This window comes from Rhinolophus sinicus, chromosome 13 (assembly GCF_057876585.1).
Source record: "Rhinolophus sinicus isolate RSI-liver-muscle chromosome 13, RSI-T2T, whole genome shotgun sequence".
NCBI lineage: Eukaryota > Metazoa > Chordata > Mammalia > Chiroptera > Rhinolophidae > Rhinolophus > Rhinolophus sinicus.
This window is the reverse complement of record NC_142513.1, coordinates 23,219,608-23,237,163: the sequence shown is the minus strand read 5'-3', so window position 1 is coordinate 23,237,163 and position 17,556 is coordinate 23,219,608. Positions and strand designations below refer to the sequence as shown.

Below are 17,556 nucleotides of genomic sequence, written 5' to 3'. Positions count from 1 at the left end.
GACACCCAGAGGACCCTGGAACCTGGATTGAACAGGATGGGCATGAAACCAAGAGGAGCCAGTAGTAATGGGTTGTGTGGATTGCAGATTTCAAAGAATAAAGAACTGTTATGGTAGGAGTCATCCAACAACCAGAATCATGGGAACTTTGAGTGGGGGGAAGTGATGCATTGGAGATTTGTAAAGTGGGGTAGTTGCTGGCAATCACAATAGGGGTGTGTGTGACCGAGGGAATGTGTGGCCAATTGGAGAGAAAGGGCTGTCATTGGAGACGAGAAGGTGGTCAAAGACCTAAGCCAGATTCTCATTTTGGACGAAGTGGCCAGTTTTGTACAACTCAAAGGGGATCACTGCTCACGTAATCATCTATATGAACGGCCCCTCCTGGCGTGGGGCAGTGCACAGCCTGCGGAGCCGTATACGGTGGTTCTGATAAAACCCTGAAGTAGCCAAGCATGACAGGAGTACGTGTGGGAAGGAGAAACAGGAAGTACAATCTCTGGTAAGCAAAAACAGTAGCTCATAATTATGGCGTAGTTACTATATGCTTGGTAGTATTCTACGCACTTTCCCAATAACTGAGTTCAGTACTTTTATTATCATCAGTATCATTTTACAAACAAAAGCAAAAGCCATGACAAAATCAGGTCCTGAACACACTTGTTCAAGAGCGCCACGCTCCACAGCTCAGCTGGAAGTCTCCCTGGCGCGCTCCCTGCCCTCTTCCTCGGCTCACGGCGCCCGCACGCGTGCTCCGGAGACAGCTGCCCGCTCCAGCGTAGCGAACGGTCACGTGTCGGCACCGGGCTGGGGCCCGCGCGGGGATGCCTACGCGCCTGCGCACCGCGGGCGACCGAGCGGAGCCTGCCCCGCGGAGCGGGCGGTGGGTCCCGCGGCCACAGCCGCGTCTTCTGGAGGCTCCGCCACCAGCCGGAGCTCGGGCCCGAGTCCGGGCCCCCGGGACATGGCCTCCCGGAGTGCGCAGGGCGACGGCCTCACTTCCAGCCGCTGGGACGGCAACACGGAGAAGGCAGGTACGGAAGCCGGCCGGGGCGCGGAGGAGTGGCTTGCGAGGACGGCCTGAGGGGCAAAGGCGGCCCGAGGGGCAGGGGACAGCTGTCGGAGGAGAGGGCCCCTGCGCCAGCGGCGCCTGAGGGACCGCCGGCTCAGGGGCCCGGCGGCGACTGCGCAGGGTGCGCCCAGGGCCGCGGGCGGGGTCGGGACGGCGGGAGAGGAAAGGGCTGGAGGAGAGGACAGCCTGCAATCGGGGGGTCAGCGGATGAAGAGACCAGAAGAAACCTGGCGGCAGAACCGCGTCCCCAGTGAAACGGACCGGGTGGGGGGACTCTGCCCTCGGCCTCGTCTCGCCTGACTCGGAGCATCGGGTCTCTCTGAGAACTCAGGCCGAGCCTCAGCCCGGGCCTGAAACTGTCCGGCCACGTCCGCACACTCCTGTTGGCGCCTCCCTAGTTGTAAGGCTGGTTTCCCAAACTTCATTCATCTGTCGCCGGCTTTATTTACGCGGCGTGCATGACCACCTATTTCTTTTAATTACCATAACATACTCCCCTTTCAAGTGTACGGTTCAGTGGTGCTTAGTACTTGCACACGGTTGTCCAGCCTTCCCCGCTGTCTAGGTCCACAGTGATAATTCGGGGCGGGGGAAAAAAGGCTCTTACTTCCCATTCCCCAGTCTCCACCGCTCCTGGCAGCCACTCATGTACTTTCTGTATCAATCCTGTCCCACCTATTTTAATGTTATTTGATTGTGTAAAAAGCAATGTTCTATTTTTTTAATACTGTTTCATCTAAGCAATAATTTGTGTGAAATCATGGTCTTGTTGTGCACTATATTTTCAAATATATTTTACATAGAATTAAGACATGACAGTTAAAGTTATTGTTTACTCTGTACCGAGTAAAACAATCTTTTTTTCCCTCTGGAGAAGACTAATGGAGCTTTCCCACTTTTCCCTCCTCTAATGGGTGGTGCCCATAATAGAGCCAACAACATATTCCCCATGGAGCCCCTAAATTTCGATGCAGCACCCATTCACATCTTGTTTCTCTGGTCTCGTTTTCTTTTATCCCCTTTTTCTCCTATTCTAGTCCTGGATGGAAGTGGAGCTCACTCACATTACTTCTCTGGGCCCTTTGGCCTTGTAACCCTTTGCTGGTGTTTGTGTGACATCTGTCCTGGTGGCATAATAGTGTCCCAGGTGGTATGGGTCCTTTGACCTGTTGTAGTGCAACTGTGCCTAAGTTAAGAGACTTTACCCCTCACCTAGTTTCCTTGACTTTGCTTCTCTGAATGGATTTAGAAAAAGGTTTTTGTTGTTGTTTTGTTTTTCCTGTTTGTTTTTGTTGTGTTTTTAATCATATTGGCAAAGTTATTAATACTAGAAGCTCTCCTTTGTAGAGTTTATGATCAGATTGATTTACTCTCTAGAATATTTTTCTCCGTTTTGGGGGTAAAGCTGTGTTAACACATACTTGTCTTTATGTTTCCCGGAGTTAATGAATCTGCTAGTTGCAGTACTGTTTGTTGAAACTAAATAGAACCTTCAAAAACAGAGGCTACTTTGTTTTATTTTGTTTTTAATAGGAGCCTTAGAAAAAGGTAAGGTTTTCCTCTCCCATTGTCTTTCCAGTACAGATATGAAGTTCAAGCATAAAATTTTAAGTTAATTTCCAATGTCAACTTCAGGAGTTTATAGGGGTGGGGTAGGCTGCTGTCTACCTGTCTAAGGAGATCTCTCTCGCGTGTTCTCTCCCTCTCTGACTAGTTCTTCCATTGTTTTGATCAAGACTAGCGTTGCTTAGTTTGAGTTTAATGTCTATTTAAAGACTGCAAAGCTTTCTTGATAGGCAAGATTAAACCAAATAATTGGTATGGAATTTTGTATTCTCACATGAGATTCCATTATTAAGTATATGGAGCTTTTTAGCTGATGTACGTCACTAATATGTATTTTGGAAAACTACATATGGAAAAACTTTTAGAGGAAGCATAGCTAGTGTTGATCTTTAGTCATTGTTCTTTCCCTGTCTGTTTAGTTCCCCAAGCAGGTGCTTTCAGAGATACCTGTTTGTTCTGAGGAGGCAGAAATCTTTACCTTGGTTCCATAGCCAGAATTGGGGAAGGTTTGAGACAATAATGGGCTGAACCATCATTATCTGAACCGTTCAAGAACTGCTTCAGTGCCTCTTATTAAAATGACCATTTTAATGGCGAGCTAGCCAAGTAATGCCTGTATCATTTCTTTTTCCTTTGTTGACTGAATTGCTTTTTCAGGCATCAGGGATTTACTTACAGCAGTGTCTTATATTCTGCAGCCAATTGTAGGATAGTCATTTCATTCTGTCACGGTTATGATAGCCCAGACCTTTTCCTGTAAAGGAATTTGGAAGATACCAACTTTGGAATAGGTAAAACCTCTCATGTAAGTGGGGCAAAAAGAAATTGGAGAAGCAAGGATTCAGGGACTTGTATTATCACATATGCGCTACCTCCAGATGAAATGTGGGCTTTTATCCCAAGCCCAAATTAGCATTCTCAAGTCCAGAAATGTGTGTCCCACCCCAAAATCCTTGTATAAAATATTTCTTAAAGTAGCTATTAGGCATTATTTTTAATATTTTCCTGAGCATCCCAAGAACAGCTCTATGATTTTTCTCTTTCTGAGATGGAGGGGATATGTGTAAATTGGTTGTTGAGTTGAGACTCTGCCAACCTTCTCTCCCTCAGTGTGGAGTTTAGAAGTTGCCCTTATCACTCTGTAATTTATACATCTCTAGCTCACTCGAGGTTTCTGTTTTCTCCTCCCTTTTTACGTCACAATGAGAGCCCATGTATTAGGTGTCATAAATATTTGTGGGGGAGGGGATGGCACACTTAGGAGTACCTTCCTCATCTGCCATTAATACATAATCACTAGAATTGAAGAACGTGATATTGGAGCCTGAACAGACTGCAGCTAAAATGCACATTTGAGCAGCATCCTACTCGGGGAAGTACCGGAAGCTTTAGAAAAAGGGCAGAGCCTACAAATCTACAGTCGTGTGCCACACATAATGATGTTTCAATCAATGATGGGCCACATATACAAAGGTAACACACCATATAGCCTAGGTTGTAGCAGGATATGCCATGTAGGTTTGCGTAAGTGTGTGATACTCTGTCATGCTGGCACAGTGACGAAATGCCTGATGACACATGTCTCAGAACGTATCCTAGTTAAGCGGTGTGTGACTATTTAGAGGTGTGCAGTGGGCATACCCTTAACAATAGTATGGAGAAATAGTCATTTACTCCGGGCCAGTTTTTCCAGAGGAACAGTAGCTAACCTAAATTATTTTTTCTGTTCTGCCCATATTTATTGAGTTCCTACAGAGCACCGAAATCCAGAAGATCAGAATAAATTTTGAAATGCAGGATTAAAAATAGAATCAGAACAGAGTGCTAAGAGGACTAGGTACTGGAGCTGTGGTTTGGGTTCAGAATTAGTGAAAATTCTGGCAGATTATTTGCCAAAACCTAACAGAAATCCAACTGATCGCAAACAGCGTTATTTTCCTCAAGACAGAAGCAACAGTTTTCCGTTCCCCCAGATTGCTGAATAGTTACTTGGAAAGAGGGGCAGGTGGATATATGTCTAAACAAACTGAGAAAATTTGTCTACACTCATAGCAAGTAGGTTAACAAGATTTCTACATGTCAATTTACCTCAAGCCATAGTCATGTTACCATGTAAGTGTTCTTAATTTGTGATACGTAGAAGGTACAAGGAAGCTCTTATAAGTAAAAAAATAATCATAATGTAGGCTATCTGGTACTTTTTTTCTTTGTTGGAAATTAATTCAATTCCTTCTTATATTTTGTCTCAGTCTGTGTTATATAAAAAGTCTTCTCTGTTTCCTGTGTCTCTGATCCCTCTTTGGAAGCATACAGTCTTCTCTTACAAAGGATGGCCCTTCGACCCAAAGTGAAATCCCTCCCTGTCTTCCCGTGAGTGCAGGACAAAGCCCCGACTCTTCCAGAAGCCACATTTACTGCAGTTTTTCCAGCCTCTGTTTTCTCCCTGTACCTAACACTTCAGCCTCACAGAATTTTTGCTGTGTTTTCTGGACGTGATATTTCTTTCATGTGACAAAGTCTTTACACACGCTCTTTCCTCTGCCTGGAATACTCTCCCTTCTAACTACTCTTCCGTGTGCAAAGTTTTCTTTAAGAACGTACCAGAACATATTCTTGGCGAAGCCTTTCCTGATTGCCTAAGAAGTAGTCATTCCTTCCCCTGGATTTTCATAATTCTTCATGATTCTGTTATATCATGTATAATAATTGTTTGTCCCTCAGCGCTGGGAGGGAGTCACATTCATCTTTTTAAGCCCAGTACAGTGCTTACTACAAGTCGATGTTCATTAAATGATGGACTGATAAATGAAGTGATAGACTAATGAACAAGTGGAAGGATGGATGACAGATAAATGGAGGGATGGATGGACACACTCAAGCCAAGAGCTTAAAGCACCTTGTAAACAGACATTTGACTAGTTAGGTGCTGTGCTGACAAAGGGAATTGAGATTTGATTTTTCATGATTTCTAGATAGAGTAACCATTTAATTTAGCATACAAACTGGGACGTTTTTGAGAGTGCAAATAGCAGGAAGGGTTTACTATGAGTAGTTATACCAGGATTATAGGTAGCAATCAGGAATCTCAGACGAACTGAAAGAGATAGATGGTCACCCTACTCGGCTACCAGGGAAAATAACAGTCTAGCCAGGAGAACAGGTTTACCGAGGTGAAAAGTCACCCGTGTTCTTTCCCTGACTGCACCTCCAATTGCATGTGACTCCAGACCGGTCGGTGTATATGTCGCAACTCCCATAGGTGGGTAACCAGGACCATTAGTCCCAGCTTTCATTTGTGTTAATAATGTGCAGCTTTGTCCTGGAAACAGTTTGTAGACTATTGTCTCAGAATAGAACACTACTGAGGAAAGCTGCTTGTGTCCTTTCTAAAACCTAATCTACCTTCCGATGTGAGTCCCTTCTAAAGCCTAACCTACCATCTAATCTTCCACTTCACGTAACTCTAGTGCCTTACGCCTGGTATGTGCTACATAAATGTTTTTTAATGAGTCTGTTCACATTTCAATGAAAGGGTCTTGTGTTTCCTGTCTCGAGCCTTCCTTCTGCTCTCCACCTCTACTCCCAGCCTCTTGAAACCCTCCTTTTCCTATTTAAGCTACATTCTTCAGTAATGCCCTCTCAGACGAGCCTGACCCACAGTAGTCTCTGAGCTCTTGGTGTCTGCACGTACCTTTTTTTGGGCAATTATAATGCACTGCTTTGTGACATCTCTTTTGTGGTGTCTTGTTTAACTTTCCTTGTGTTTGCCGTTCCTAAAATTAGACATTCTATATGAAAACTCTGAGAACCCATCACTCCATTATTTTAAATAGGAAAATTATAATGTGATAAACATCAACCACAAACTCTCAACCAATTTCCTAAAAAGTAATTTAAACACAGTAAAATGCCAATGTATAAATAACAAACTATCACATAAGGATGTAAGATGCTTAAAACATTACTTCCTGATCATAGTAATTAATATGGTTGTTAAGAAGCAGTTGCCTTGTGTGCAGTATTATGCCTCTCTTACCACCAGTCACACTGGAGACCTGAGTATACCCTTTGATATTCTGATTTTGAATATATTTCTATGTGATTCTGATCAATATTTCTATGTGAGTCATAACTGGAGACGGTTGTGGTTTTGTTTAAAAGTGTAGTATTGAATTTTGGTGGCCTACATATACATTTTTCTTCTGTAAACAACAGGAAACAATGATTATATTAAGAGATATATATGCTCTGAAGCTTAGTATTAAGAAAGAACAGGCATTCTATTAGGAAAACATGAACAGTAACTGTTAGATATGCCTGAATTTACTGAGCATTTATTACTTGTCACTTACATGGTATATCTCTCTAATGTTTTACACATTATGTGCTAATTAAACATCTGTATGTTGGCTTTAAATATACCAACCTGTACCTCAGACCATACAAGGAGATTGAGCCCTGAACAGAAAATGTACACATGCTGAGTATGTGCCTAATGCCTCCCCGCCACCTTTTTTTTTTTTTCAGACTTTAATGCCAAAAGGAAAAAGAAAGTGGCAGAGATACAGCAGGCTCTGAACAGTGATCCCACTGATGTGGCTGCCCTTAGACGCATGGCGATCAGCGAAGGAGGGCTCCTGACCGATGAGATCCGGCGGGAAGTGTGGCCCAAGCTCCTGGATGTCGATGCCAGTGACCCACCTCCAACGGCAGGTAAGGAGGGGGCTGGTCCTGTGAGGGGAGCTTGTCCAGGAGGCAAGAAAACAAGAATTCCAGGGTCCTTGATTTTTATGCTCATGTCAAACCAAGAGTAGATGAGTAAATCTAAAGCACTTTAGGATATGCTCGGGCCCCATCTGAAAATCAGGCCAAACTGTAAGTAGAATTTTATTCAAAAATGGAATGAGCTTTTATTATTAGGTAGGTATGTAGATCGCTTTTATTGGCTAGGTAGGGGAGTTTATTAAAAATGCATATTGCAGTCTTGAATATCTTAGAGGTGGGTTGTACGCATCTGTATTTCAGTAAGCACCCCAACCTAATTCTGATGCAGATGGACTACATTTTGAGAAACATTGGCTATGGGGAGAGATGATACCTCTATGGTCCTTAAAAAAAAAAACTAAAAAAAAAACTTTTTATTGGGACATACTGAGATCCTTTTGAATTCTAAAATTCTATAATTGTGTGAAAAGCTGTTAACTAATTTGCAAGGTCCTTGTAGTGAAAGGAGTTCCTTGGAATACAGTGCAGAACAGGGAGCCTACTTCGTCATTCATTCACTCAACGAACATTTATTGCCCTCCTGGTACGTACGGCCAAAATCCAGGTGCTGGGGATTCTTTCACTCATTTGGCAGATATTCACTGTGCTCCTGTTGTGTGCCAGGTATTGGAGATGATTAAACCAGCCTCTGCCAATAAAAGTTCACAGTGTCAGAGTGCAGCCGAGTACGTGTTAAGTTGCCGCTTGTTATCGTCTTTGAAACTGGCTGCCTCAGAGCAGTCGGCTTTTTCTTGGAAGGAAAAGGCATTGCCACACTCTGAATCCTGAGATGATGTTCTTCTGTCACATTCCAAATTTCCCAAATCTTTATAAGAAAGAGTCTGGGGTGGGGAATGGGGGAAGTATTGCACAGGCTCCTCTGGGAGCTTTTGATTTCAGTTTGTGAAGGAAATGCAGACTTGTTATACAACACTCGGTTTGGGTTGAGGGAAATGTACACTTGTGAGCCGTAACAGCTAGCTGCTGCCGCCTTACTTTCACACTGTTGTGGGCTTGTCACCTGAATACAAGTACTATCTCCTATTTGCAGTGTCTTAGTTTTAGGATTTCTGGGTCAAGAGAGGTTATCTTCTGAGTTTCTTAGTGGTGCTTTCTGAACAGCTCAGTTCTCCTAGACTTGATAGATGCTAGAGTTTTTCCAGTGGTCTGTGGTTTCCACATTCATGATCTTGTTTGGTCCTTACACTAACCTGAGACGTCCATTATGAAAGGGATTATTGCCATTTTACAGACGTGGACTTTGCAGTTCAGAGCAGTTCCCCCCTGGCGGCCACACGAGGCCTCTGGCCTCCTGACCGCTCCTCTGCTGCTCTTTCTACCTCGCTCAGTTGCCCCCTGGACAGTGCGTTCCCTCCTCCTCCATCATCAGGACTCGCATCAAACAGCATGTTTGGAACTAAACTAAAGATTCCTCTCCCAGTGCTGTCTCTTGAGTTATGTCCTTTTCAGGAAAAAAACTGAAGTATGTCCTCCAGGCTGTTGCTGTCATACCAGAATGTTTTACTCCTGCTCTGGCTTCCCAGACTGTCCTATGATAACACGTTCCTTTTCCTCCCGCAGGGAAGGACCTGCGACAGAGCAAGGACTACCAGCAAGTACTGCTGGATGTCAGGCGGTCCCTGCGGCGGTTCCCTCCTGGTGAGACGCTCTCTCGGTCTTGCTACACTGGCTTTCTGTCCCAGTGCACTTACTGTCTTGTGTTGGTGCCTGCCAGCCCTGGGCAGTTTCCATCCCAGCACACAGTGTGAACTAACATGCAGGACCCTGCTTTCTCAGGGACCCTGTGTGCTCCCAATCTGCTGAGTCATTCTTTCATTTACCGGGTCACACTCACACTCCCGACTGTGAAGGCATGAGCCAAAAATAATTTCTCTTGGCCTAGAAGTGGTAAATGAGAGAAGAGGTTTTTTTCCCCCCTTTCAGAGCCACAGAAGAGACTTCACAGGGATTGCTAGAGCCATCAATCTGGCTTTAGAACGTAGATTGGTTTAGAAGTGGGTACTAACAAGAACTATTAATATCTTCATTTGATTAGATTTATAAATAGTGATATCTTGCATATACCTATATTGAGTGCTTTGGACTGGAAAGGCAGCCATTCCCTGCATGTTTAGAGAGTCAGTTTCTAAAATTGCCTCCCCATTCCAGGAAGAATGAGAATGACCATTGTCTCCAGTTTTACAGTGAAGGAAACTGGACGACAAATCTCATATTTGTGATCTATTTCTCTTCATTTGGCAACTCCATCCCTAGGTCCATGAAGAGAGGGAAATTGCTAAAGGAAACAGAACCTCCAAACCCATTGCTTCACTCTTGCTTGGATTTTGTCTTTTTAAGGTCCTTCTTTTCTGCTTGCATCCTTGCTCCCTGGAGAGGTTCTTGGGATTCTCATATAGCCAATGGCCTGCCATCTTGCTTTTCAAAATTTTATTTATTTTTATTGAGTTATAATTGACATCCAACATTATATTAGTTTCAAGTGAACAACATGATTTTATATTTGTTTGGATCCAACTTGGTTTTGATGAAAACATATGCCCATGGTCCTGTCCCCTTTTCCTATCACGCTTTGGGTGGGACTACACAGGACGGACACCTCCCCTTTTTCTCCCGATGTAACCCATTTTCGCTCTGAGCCATTTAGTCCTCTTCCGTTTATGAAACATCAGTCAATGGTATTCTTTCTGGAGGCTGAACTTTCCATGTGGTTTCTTTTTTTTTTTTTTTAAGTTTGTTGGGGTGACAATTGTTAGTAAAATTACATAGATTTCAGGTGTACAATTCTGTATTACATCATCTATAAATCCCATTGTGTGTTCACCACCCAGAGTCAGTTCTCCTTCCATCACCATATATTTGATTCCCCTTAACCTCATCTCTTACCCCCCACCCCCCTTACCCTCTGGTAACCACTAAACTATTGTCTGTGTCTATGAGTTTTGTTTCTCATTTGTTTGTCTTGTTCTTTTGTTGCTTTTGGTTTATATACCACATATCAGTGAAATCATGTGGTTCTCTGCTTTTTCTGTCTGACTTTTTCGCTTAGCATCATACTCTCAAGATCCAACCATGTTGTCACAAATGGTCCTATTTCATCTTTCCTTATTGCTGAATAGTATTTCATTGTGTATATATACCACAACTTCTTTATCCATTCATCTATCGAAGGACATTTTGGTTCCATGTGGTTTCATACTCTTTGCATTCATGTTCTCAGCTTAGCTGACCACTCTTATACTGAAAATTCAAACAGGGTTGAATTTTTTCTCTCACTACTTTCATGACTTTACCTATCCATAGTACTTAGTTTACTGCATTTTCTTTTTTATTTTATCTTGTAGAGTGTGCCCTTTCGAGAAGCAGTAGGGTAAATACGGGCAAGAGATGAGCTTCGCTCTTGTCTTAAACCCTTTGTTCAGTTTAGTCTGAGCCCTTACATTAGCTATTTTAACTGGGAAAACTGATGGAGTAGGAAATCTGTGCTATGTGCCATTCTTTTAAAGCAGTTCACAAGGCCAGGGTTTGGCGTCTTTATACGAAAAGCCAGATGAGCTGAGAAGCAACACTGCCAGACTCAGCTGCATCCTCAGAAGGAGCTCCCGAGACAGGCTCCCCTGCTGCCAGCTGCATCTTTGGATCAAGGAGATCAGTATTTCCTGTGATAATCTGGTTTGGTTTAGAAGGGAACAAGCAATTACATTTTTTTATTTTTATATAATTTCATACCTACAGAAAAGTAGCAAAAATAGGACAAAGAATTCCCCAGATAGCTTTTACCAGATTTTCTTACATGTTAACCTCTTACTATATTTGCTTTCTCTCCTTCTCCATACACACACACACACACACACACACACACACACACTTTTTTCTGAACTATTTAAAAATAAATTACAGACATGGTGCCCCTTTGTCTCTAAATATTTCAGGGTGTATTTCCTAAAAGCAAGGCTCTTACCTAATCACAGTACACTTGTCAAAATCAGTAAAATGTTGAAAAATACTGCCATCTGATTACAGATTTTATTCAGATTTCACCATTTATCTCAATAATGTCCTTTATAGGAAAAGAAAATACAAATTCATGCATTTCTCATTCAGGCATCGCTTCTCTTTAGCCTCCTTTAATCTGGAATAGTTCTTTTGTGTTTTATGACAGGCCAGTTATTTCATAAAATTTCCCTGAATTTGGATTTGTCTGGTATTTCCTCATTATTCGATCTAGGTTTATACACTCTTGATAGGAATTGCACAGAAGTGATGCTGAGTTCTTCTCAGTGCATTGCATCAGGAGACACATGGTGCCAAATAGCCACACTATTGGCAATGTGAACTGTGGTGTCTTGGTCAAAATGGGATCTGCGTGTGCCCCCACTGTAAGGTTGCTGGTCTGTGGCTCTTTCCTGTCTGCCATGTGTTTCCTGTATGTATGTGGATCTTGATATGTGTTACAAAATACAAACTTTCTTTTATTAAATACTTTCTAAAAATCCATTACCGACCGTCCTCCGAACCTCCGCGTTGCTAGGCGGCTCGCCATGTTCAAGCGCGCCTCTGTCCTCTCGCCTGCCCAGGCATGCCGGATGAGCAGCGAGCGGGGCTCCAGGAGGAGCTGATTGACATCATTCTCCTCATCCTGGAGCGCAACCCTCAGCTGCACTACTACCAGGGCTACCATGACATCGTGGTCACGTTTCTGCTGGTGCTAGGCAAGAGGCTGGCGACTTCCCTGGTAGAAAAGCTGTCTACCCACCACCTCAGGTACCAGTGCAGAGGAACATAAGAGCCCCCCTCCCCCGGGATAACTCCTCAGCCCATTTTCTAGTCAGTGTTTTCAGCGGTTTGAGCCCCATTCCATCCCCACCCCTGACCTAAGTATTTGGTCTTTCCAAGCTCATTGAATTGTCTCCCTCTAGGGATTTCATGGATCCAACAATGGACAATACCAAGCATATATTAAACTATCTGATGCCCATCATTGACCAGGTGAATCCAGAACTCCATGACTTCATGCAGAGGTATTTATGTGACTACATTTGTGTGTACACGCACACACACGCCTTCAACTGTCTCTAGCCTTTGTTTCTTCCTCACAAGTCTAGCTCATCATCATCTTACGTTGATTAGTCTTAAGTTCTTCCAAGGTGTCCTTTTCAGTTACCAGCGGTCTGGATAATTCAGTTCTGTACAGTCTTGGAGCACTTTTGGGGTGCTATGCTCTTTGGGGATACAAGAGATGTCCCAGCCCAGGGCTTTGAGGAGTTTACATGTAGCGGGGAGAGGTGGACACGGTAAGTATGCCGGGGTGGACTTTGAGGTTATTGCCACCAGAGAAGTACAGTCCTGTAGGACCCGGAGGCAAGAAATATAAGCCCACCTGTGGGGGGTTTTATTCACCACGTACCAAGAAGAAATATTTCTTCGTAGATCTCTTTTTTTTTTTCCTTCTCTTGAGTTGGAAATGTGTCCTTGGCCAATGCGTCACTTCTTTCTTTTTTTAATCATGGCTGTGTCTTAAGATGTTTCAGTCATCTCAGGTTAACTGAAAAATTAATAGTTGTGTTTTCAAGCCTGAGTATGTGCCTGTGCCCCCCAAAAGGGTATGACTTTCTCAGATGGAAAATCCTGGTATAGTGTTCTGAAAACAGATGCTTCTTGTTCCTGTAGTAGACATTCGTTGGCCATTAGGAGAGCACCCAGTACGATAAGGCAACCAGGACCCTATTGTAGTTAATACTGTCATGATGGCAGCTACATTTTAAGGACTTTGTATTTTGTGAGGAGAAAATGCTGAATTCCTAGGTGGCTGAATTTTCCAGAAAGCGTATTTCCCAGATGCTTCCTTCTCACAGCGCTGAGGCCAAAGAAGGGCCCAGAGAAAGGAAAGGGCTGACTCCGCAGGGAGCCTAACATGTGGATTTCCTTGCTCCTAGAGCCGAGGTGGGGACCATCTTTGCCCTCAGCTGGCTCATCACCTGGTTTGGCCACGTCCTGTCTGACTTCAGGCACGTTGTGCGGTTGTACGACTTCTTCCTGGCCTGCCACCCCCTGATGCCCATCTACTTTGCGGCTGTGGTAGGTACAGGCCTAAGCCTACAGCTAGCTTCACCATCATACGGTCTAGCTTGATCATTTCTCCTAACGGGAAACCTGGGGATTTTAGAAAGAGGCAAAAGACAGCATTTGCCAAACTGGTGTGCCTGGATGCCATTCTGTGCTACAGTAATGGCAGTGTCATGGAAAAATATGTTCTGTGTAAAAATAAGTCTGGGAAATGCTGGTTAAACGAAGTTGAACAGATTTGTTTATGGCGTGATTTTTCTGACCTTTAAAATGCTCACCTGCATTGTGAATTATGTTCTCCTGCTGACATCTCCTAACCTGGTACAAACTGCCAACTCTGGGTTTAAGAAAAGAAGAGATGTGGTATTATGATAGAAGATTGAGATGGTTTGCGGGGGGGCAGGGGTGCAGTTATTAAGGGCCTGAGTCATTGGGGGGTGGGGTGAGGGTGGGGACTCGTGGGGACTCTTCATTGCTCTCTAAAGAGAGCAAGACCAATCTTTCGACTGTTTTGAACAATTTTTTCCTGTGCCGGACCTCCAGGAATCTTCCAGTAATCCCTCTCCTCTTCTCCCTCCTTAAAAGAATCTCCTTTATTTAATTGGTCAGTCTCTCGTATCATGGAGTAGAGGTTTGCCTCTAATAGGAAGGGCCAGCCCAGCAGGACAAGCACTCAGATAGGTACATTATTACTCCCTTGATGGATACAACAGTTTGCCAGACATTTGGGGTGAGCCCTGTCTGGTACCAGTTTAAATTCATCCCTAAGGAGAATGCAGTGCACCTAGCCAAGGCCTTGTCTGTTCTGGTCTCTGATGCAAAGCCTTGTTCTTCACAGATCGTGTTGTATCGAGAGCAGGAAGTCCAGGATTGTGACTGCGACATGGCCTCGGTCCACCACCTGTTGTCTCAGATCCCTCAGGACCTTCCCTATGAGACGCTGATCAGTAGAGCTGGCGACCTGTTTGTTCAGTTTCCCTCCTCCAAACTTGCTGAGAAGGCAGCTGCCCAACAGCAATCCATGAAGTGAGTGATACTGAGGCACTGCTTGGGAGTGGGGAGTTGTTAGTGAGCAGAAATGGTGGGAGATTGTGTCAGTGGGGACAGGGCTGGGGGGAGGTTTCCAGAGCTCGAAGCTTAGGCCAGCGGAATCCCCACTTGGTCAGCAAGGGTCTTTATAAAGAAGAGTTTCCTGAGCAATGAATGGCTGAGCCCTCAGCCTATTTCTTTCATACTATTTCCTTCTTTCTGTCTCCTTCTCTACAGAACGGCAGCCTCTACCTTCAAAGACTTTGAGCTGGCGTCAGCTCAGCAGAGGCCTGACATGGTACTGCGGCAGCGGTTTCGGGGACTTCTACAGCCCGAGGAGCGAACAAAAGACGTCCTGACCAAACCAAGGACCAACCGCTTTGTGAAACTGGCAGTGATGGGGTTGACAGTGGCACTTGGGGCGGCTGCTCTGGCTGTGGTGAAAAGTGCTCTGGAGTGGGCTCCTAAGTTTCAGCTGCAGCTGTTCCCCTGAACGCCAGAGAAGACATTGCCTCTGACGTTACGTTAAGGTCTCGCCCTTCCATGGAAGGATGGGGAGGGGTGGGATGTCCTTTATTAAAAGGGTTTCTGTCAAGGGTTTTCTATTCCTGCCACCCTGCCCGGCCTGTCCACAGTTCGCCTTTGCTTCAGAGGCCAATAGCAGAGCCTGCCTGACATTGGGCACTGGGGGGCCTGGGCAGAGAACTCCTGTTCCCTTGTGGGGGCTTCTGAATGGGCTCTCCGTACCTCCTCTTGTGTTGGAGGAAATGAAGATTTTTAGCTCCCCGATGCCTTTGGAACCCACTGGGCCTGGTTACTGGGGACCCTCCTGGCTGCCCAGTACTAAGTAAGCTGGACCACTGAATGCCCGCCTCACAGCTTCTCCTGTTCTGTCTGCTTCATCCGGACAAAGAAGGAAGGAGCTTCTGCTAAAGAAGGCTGGCCCCTGTAAGTGCAGCCCCACTAGCTGGTCAGAAATCAAGGAGACAGACGTGAATTAGGTTACTGGGTAAATCCTACCAATTTTCAGCCTAGAAAGCACTGGGGCATTTCCCGTCAGATGGGAAGGAGTGTTAGGTTTTAGGGCCCAGACACAGGCTGGTTTTGCCCGCGCTTTTTTTTCCCCCCCCTACCTACTCGATTCTACAAGCCACACAAAGTTGCTTATAAAAGACACTTTTATTACTATTTTTAGAATTACATAATACCCAACATGTGAAGTAACTTCACTTTAAAAATAATAGTTCCTTCATGGAAAAAAATAGCTCTCATCAGAAGGATGAGCTTCCAAGGCCCTGAAGTTGCCTTTTTATTCAATTATTTAACATTTTATTTTAGCCAGAGTTGGTATTTGTAAATGGCCCCACACTTCCCAGGTGCCCACTTCCTGTCTAGCTTTCCTTCCTGTTTTCCTCAGATCACCCATCTACTTCCAAATAGGTACCCGCTCACCTCCTTGACTTTGTTTTCTTGGTTTGATTTATCTCCTCAACTGCTGGTCTCTCCTTCTCAGTTGGAAATGAAATGTCACTGGAAACTTGTTAACACCCAGAAAGGGACAGCCTGCAGCCCGAATAGTGTGGTAGGAGCCGGGAACACCCAGCTCCCTGCCCCAAGCTGCCTGAGGACTCTCCAGGCCTCAGGGAATGAGATGGATCATTTCAGTTCTTCCCAGACAACTTTTCCTGTAAGCAAAGCCAGGTGTGTTTTAGATTAACTCTAGCTTGAAATAAAAGTGCCTTTTGCTGCTTCAAAGAATTGGGGTATATAGTATAAAGCAGCCATGTACTTTAATATTCCTGGTCTGTCTCCAGCACTGTTCCCTCTTGACAGGTGTTTTCTTAAAGTGAACATGCCAGAGGCACTCTACCCTACCATCCACATCCTTCCCACATACCCACTGTACAGAGTGGAGGGCATTTAGCATGCTGGGCTGCCGGCGAGCCCAGAGAGGTCACGACAGGCGTCAACACTAAGTTGCACTTTAAAACCAAAAAAAGCTCATAGTGACGGATCATTCTTCATAGCCGAGTCCCACCTGGGGTGAGTTCAATGTGCATGAATTAACCTAGAAAGTGGTGGATACATCGAGAAAAAGGAAATTCTTCCAGGATCCATAGGTAATGATGTGACAGATATTCCCAGTCTTTCCCCACAGCAAATTCATCCTCTTGTCATCTTTACAAAAGAACAGCAGCGTCGGCTGCTCCTGCCACAAGCACTGAAGCCTGTCGGCAAATACGGAAGGAATTGGTGGGGAAAAGGAAAGGAGGTGAACACAATCAGGGTCCCAGCACCACAGCATTTTGAATTCCAGGAAACAGGTGGCATTTGCTTTCATGTGGCCTAAGGAGAAGAAAGTTCATTGGTTTTATAGCTTTGCTGACATCAGGATTCTCCCCGCCAATGAGAAGAAGGCATTATCTTTTTACCTTCAGGTGGTTTACTATTCTGTAAAGAATATGTGTAAATATTTTGTACAGAGCCCTGTATGAAATAAACAGCCATATGTGGTTACTAATCTGTCATTCTGTCCTGTCCACCACTTGTGGGCCGTGGACCCTGGTCTCCTGGCCTTAACACTGCCTCCCCGCCTCCCACCCCTGGCCCGCGACTGCGTCTGGTCTGTGGACTCCCGGTTGGCGTTGACGTGTCTGGATGCCTGCAGTCTGGGTTCTATTTCCCCTGCAGGAAGTGTGACCTACACGTTCCAGCTGCTGCCTGCGCCGCTGGTCACAGTTAAGCAGCACGAGTGGTGTGGGATATTACTCTTGGGTGATCTTGACTGTTTGTCACACACTGTTCTGGGGATGCCTTTTTCTCTGAAGGCTGACATTCACTTTGGGAACCTAACCAGAGCCTGATGTGAATGCAACCGTGTCTCTACATATAGTTTCCATCCACAAAGGAGCTGCGAGAACTGTTGCCAACCTCTTCCAACATCTTAACACTCCCAGCTATGGGGTAGTGGGAGCCCAGAGAAGCCAAGTGCCTGTCACCTCCACCCTGAAGGTGGGCCGGTCACGGAGACAAGAATCCAT

The 17,556-nt window shown here is 44.9% G+C and overlaps 1 protein-coding gene across 1 annotated transcript; it reads left to right on the top strand.

Moving 5' to 3' along the window:
- Nucleotides 1-732: 732 nt before the first annotated feature.
- TBC1D20 (TBC1 domain family member 20) lies at nucleotides 733-17,032 on the top strand. Its single transcript, XM_019755201.3, has 8 exons — nucleotides 733-1,034; nucleotides 7,166-7,351; nucleotides 8,984-9,061; nucleotides 11,998-12,184; nucleotides 12,340-12,441; nucleotides 13,357-13,498; nucleotides 14,325-14,512; nucleotides 14,753-17,032. The coding sequence occupies exons 1-8, from the start codon at nucleotides 965-967 to the stop codon at nucleotides 15,006-15,008; spliced, it is 1,209 nt and encodes a 402-aa protein (XP_019610760.2). The 5' UTR covers nucleotides 733-964; the 3' UTR covers nucleotides 15,009-17,032.
- Nucleotides 17,033-17,556: the final 524 nt, after the last annotated feature.

Bases quoted from the DNA above. Each gene is read 5' to 3' on its own strand.
- TBC1D20 (XM_019755201.3), top strand. From the start codon at position 965: ATGGCCTCCCGGAGTGCGCAGGGCGACGGCCTCACTTCCAGCCGCTGG. The intron at 1,035-7,165 runs GTACGGAAGCCG...TTTTTTTTTCAG, and splicing joins CGGCAACACGGAGAAGGCAG to ACTTTAATGCCAAAAGGAAA. The intron at 12,442-13,356 runs GTATTTATGTGA...CCTTGCTCCTAG, and splicing joins CTCCATGACTTCATGCAGAG to AGCCGAGGTGGGGACCATCT.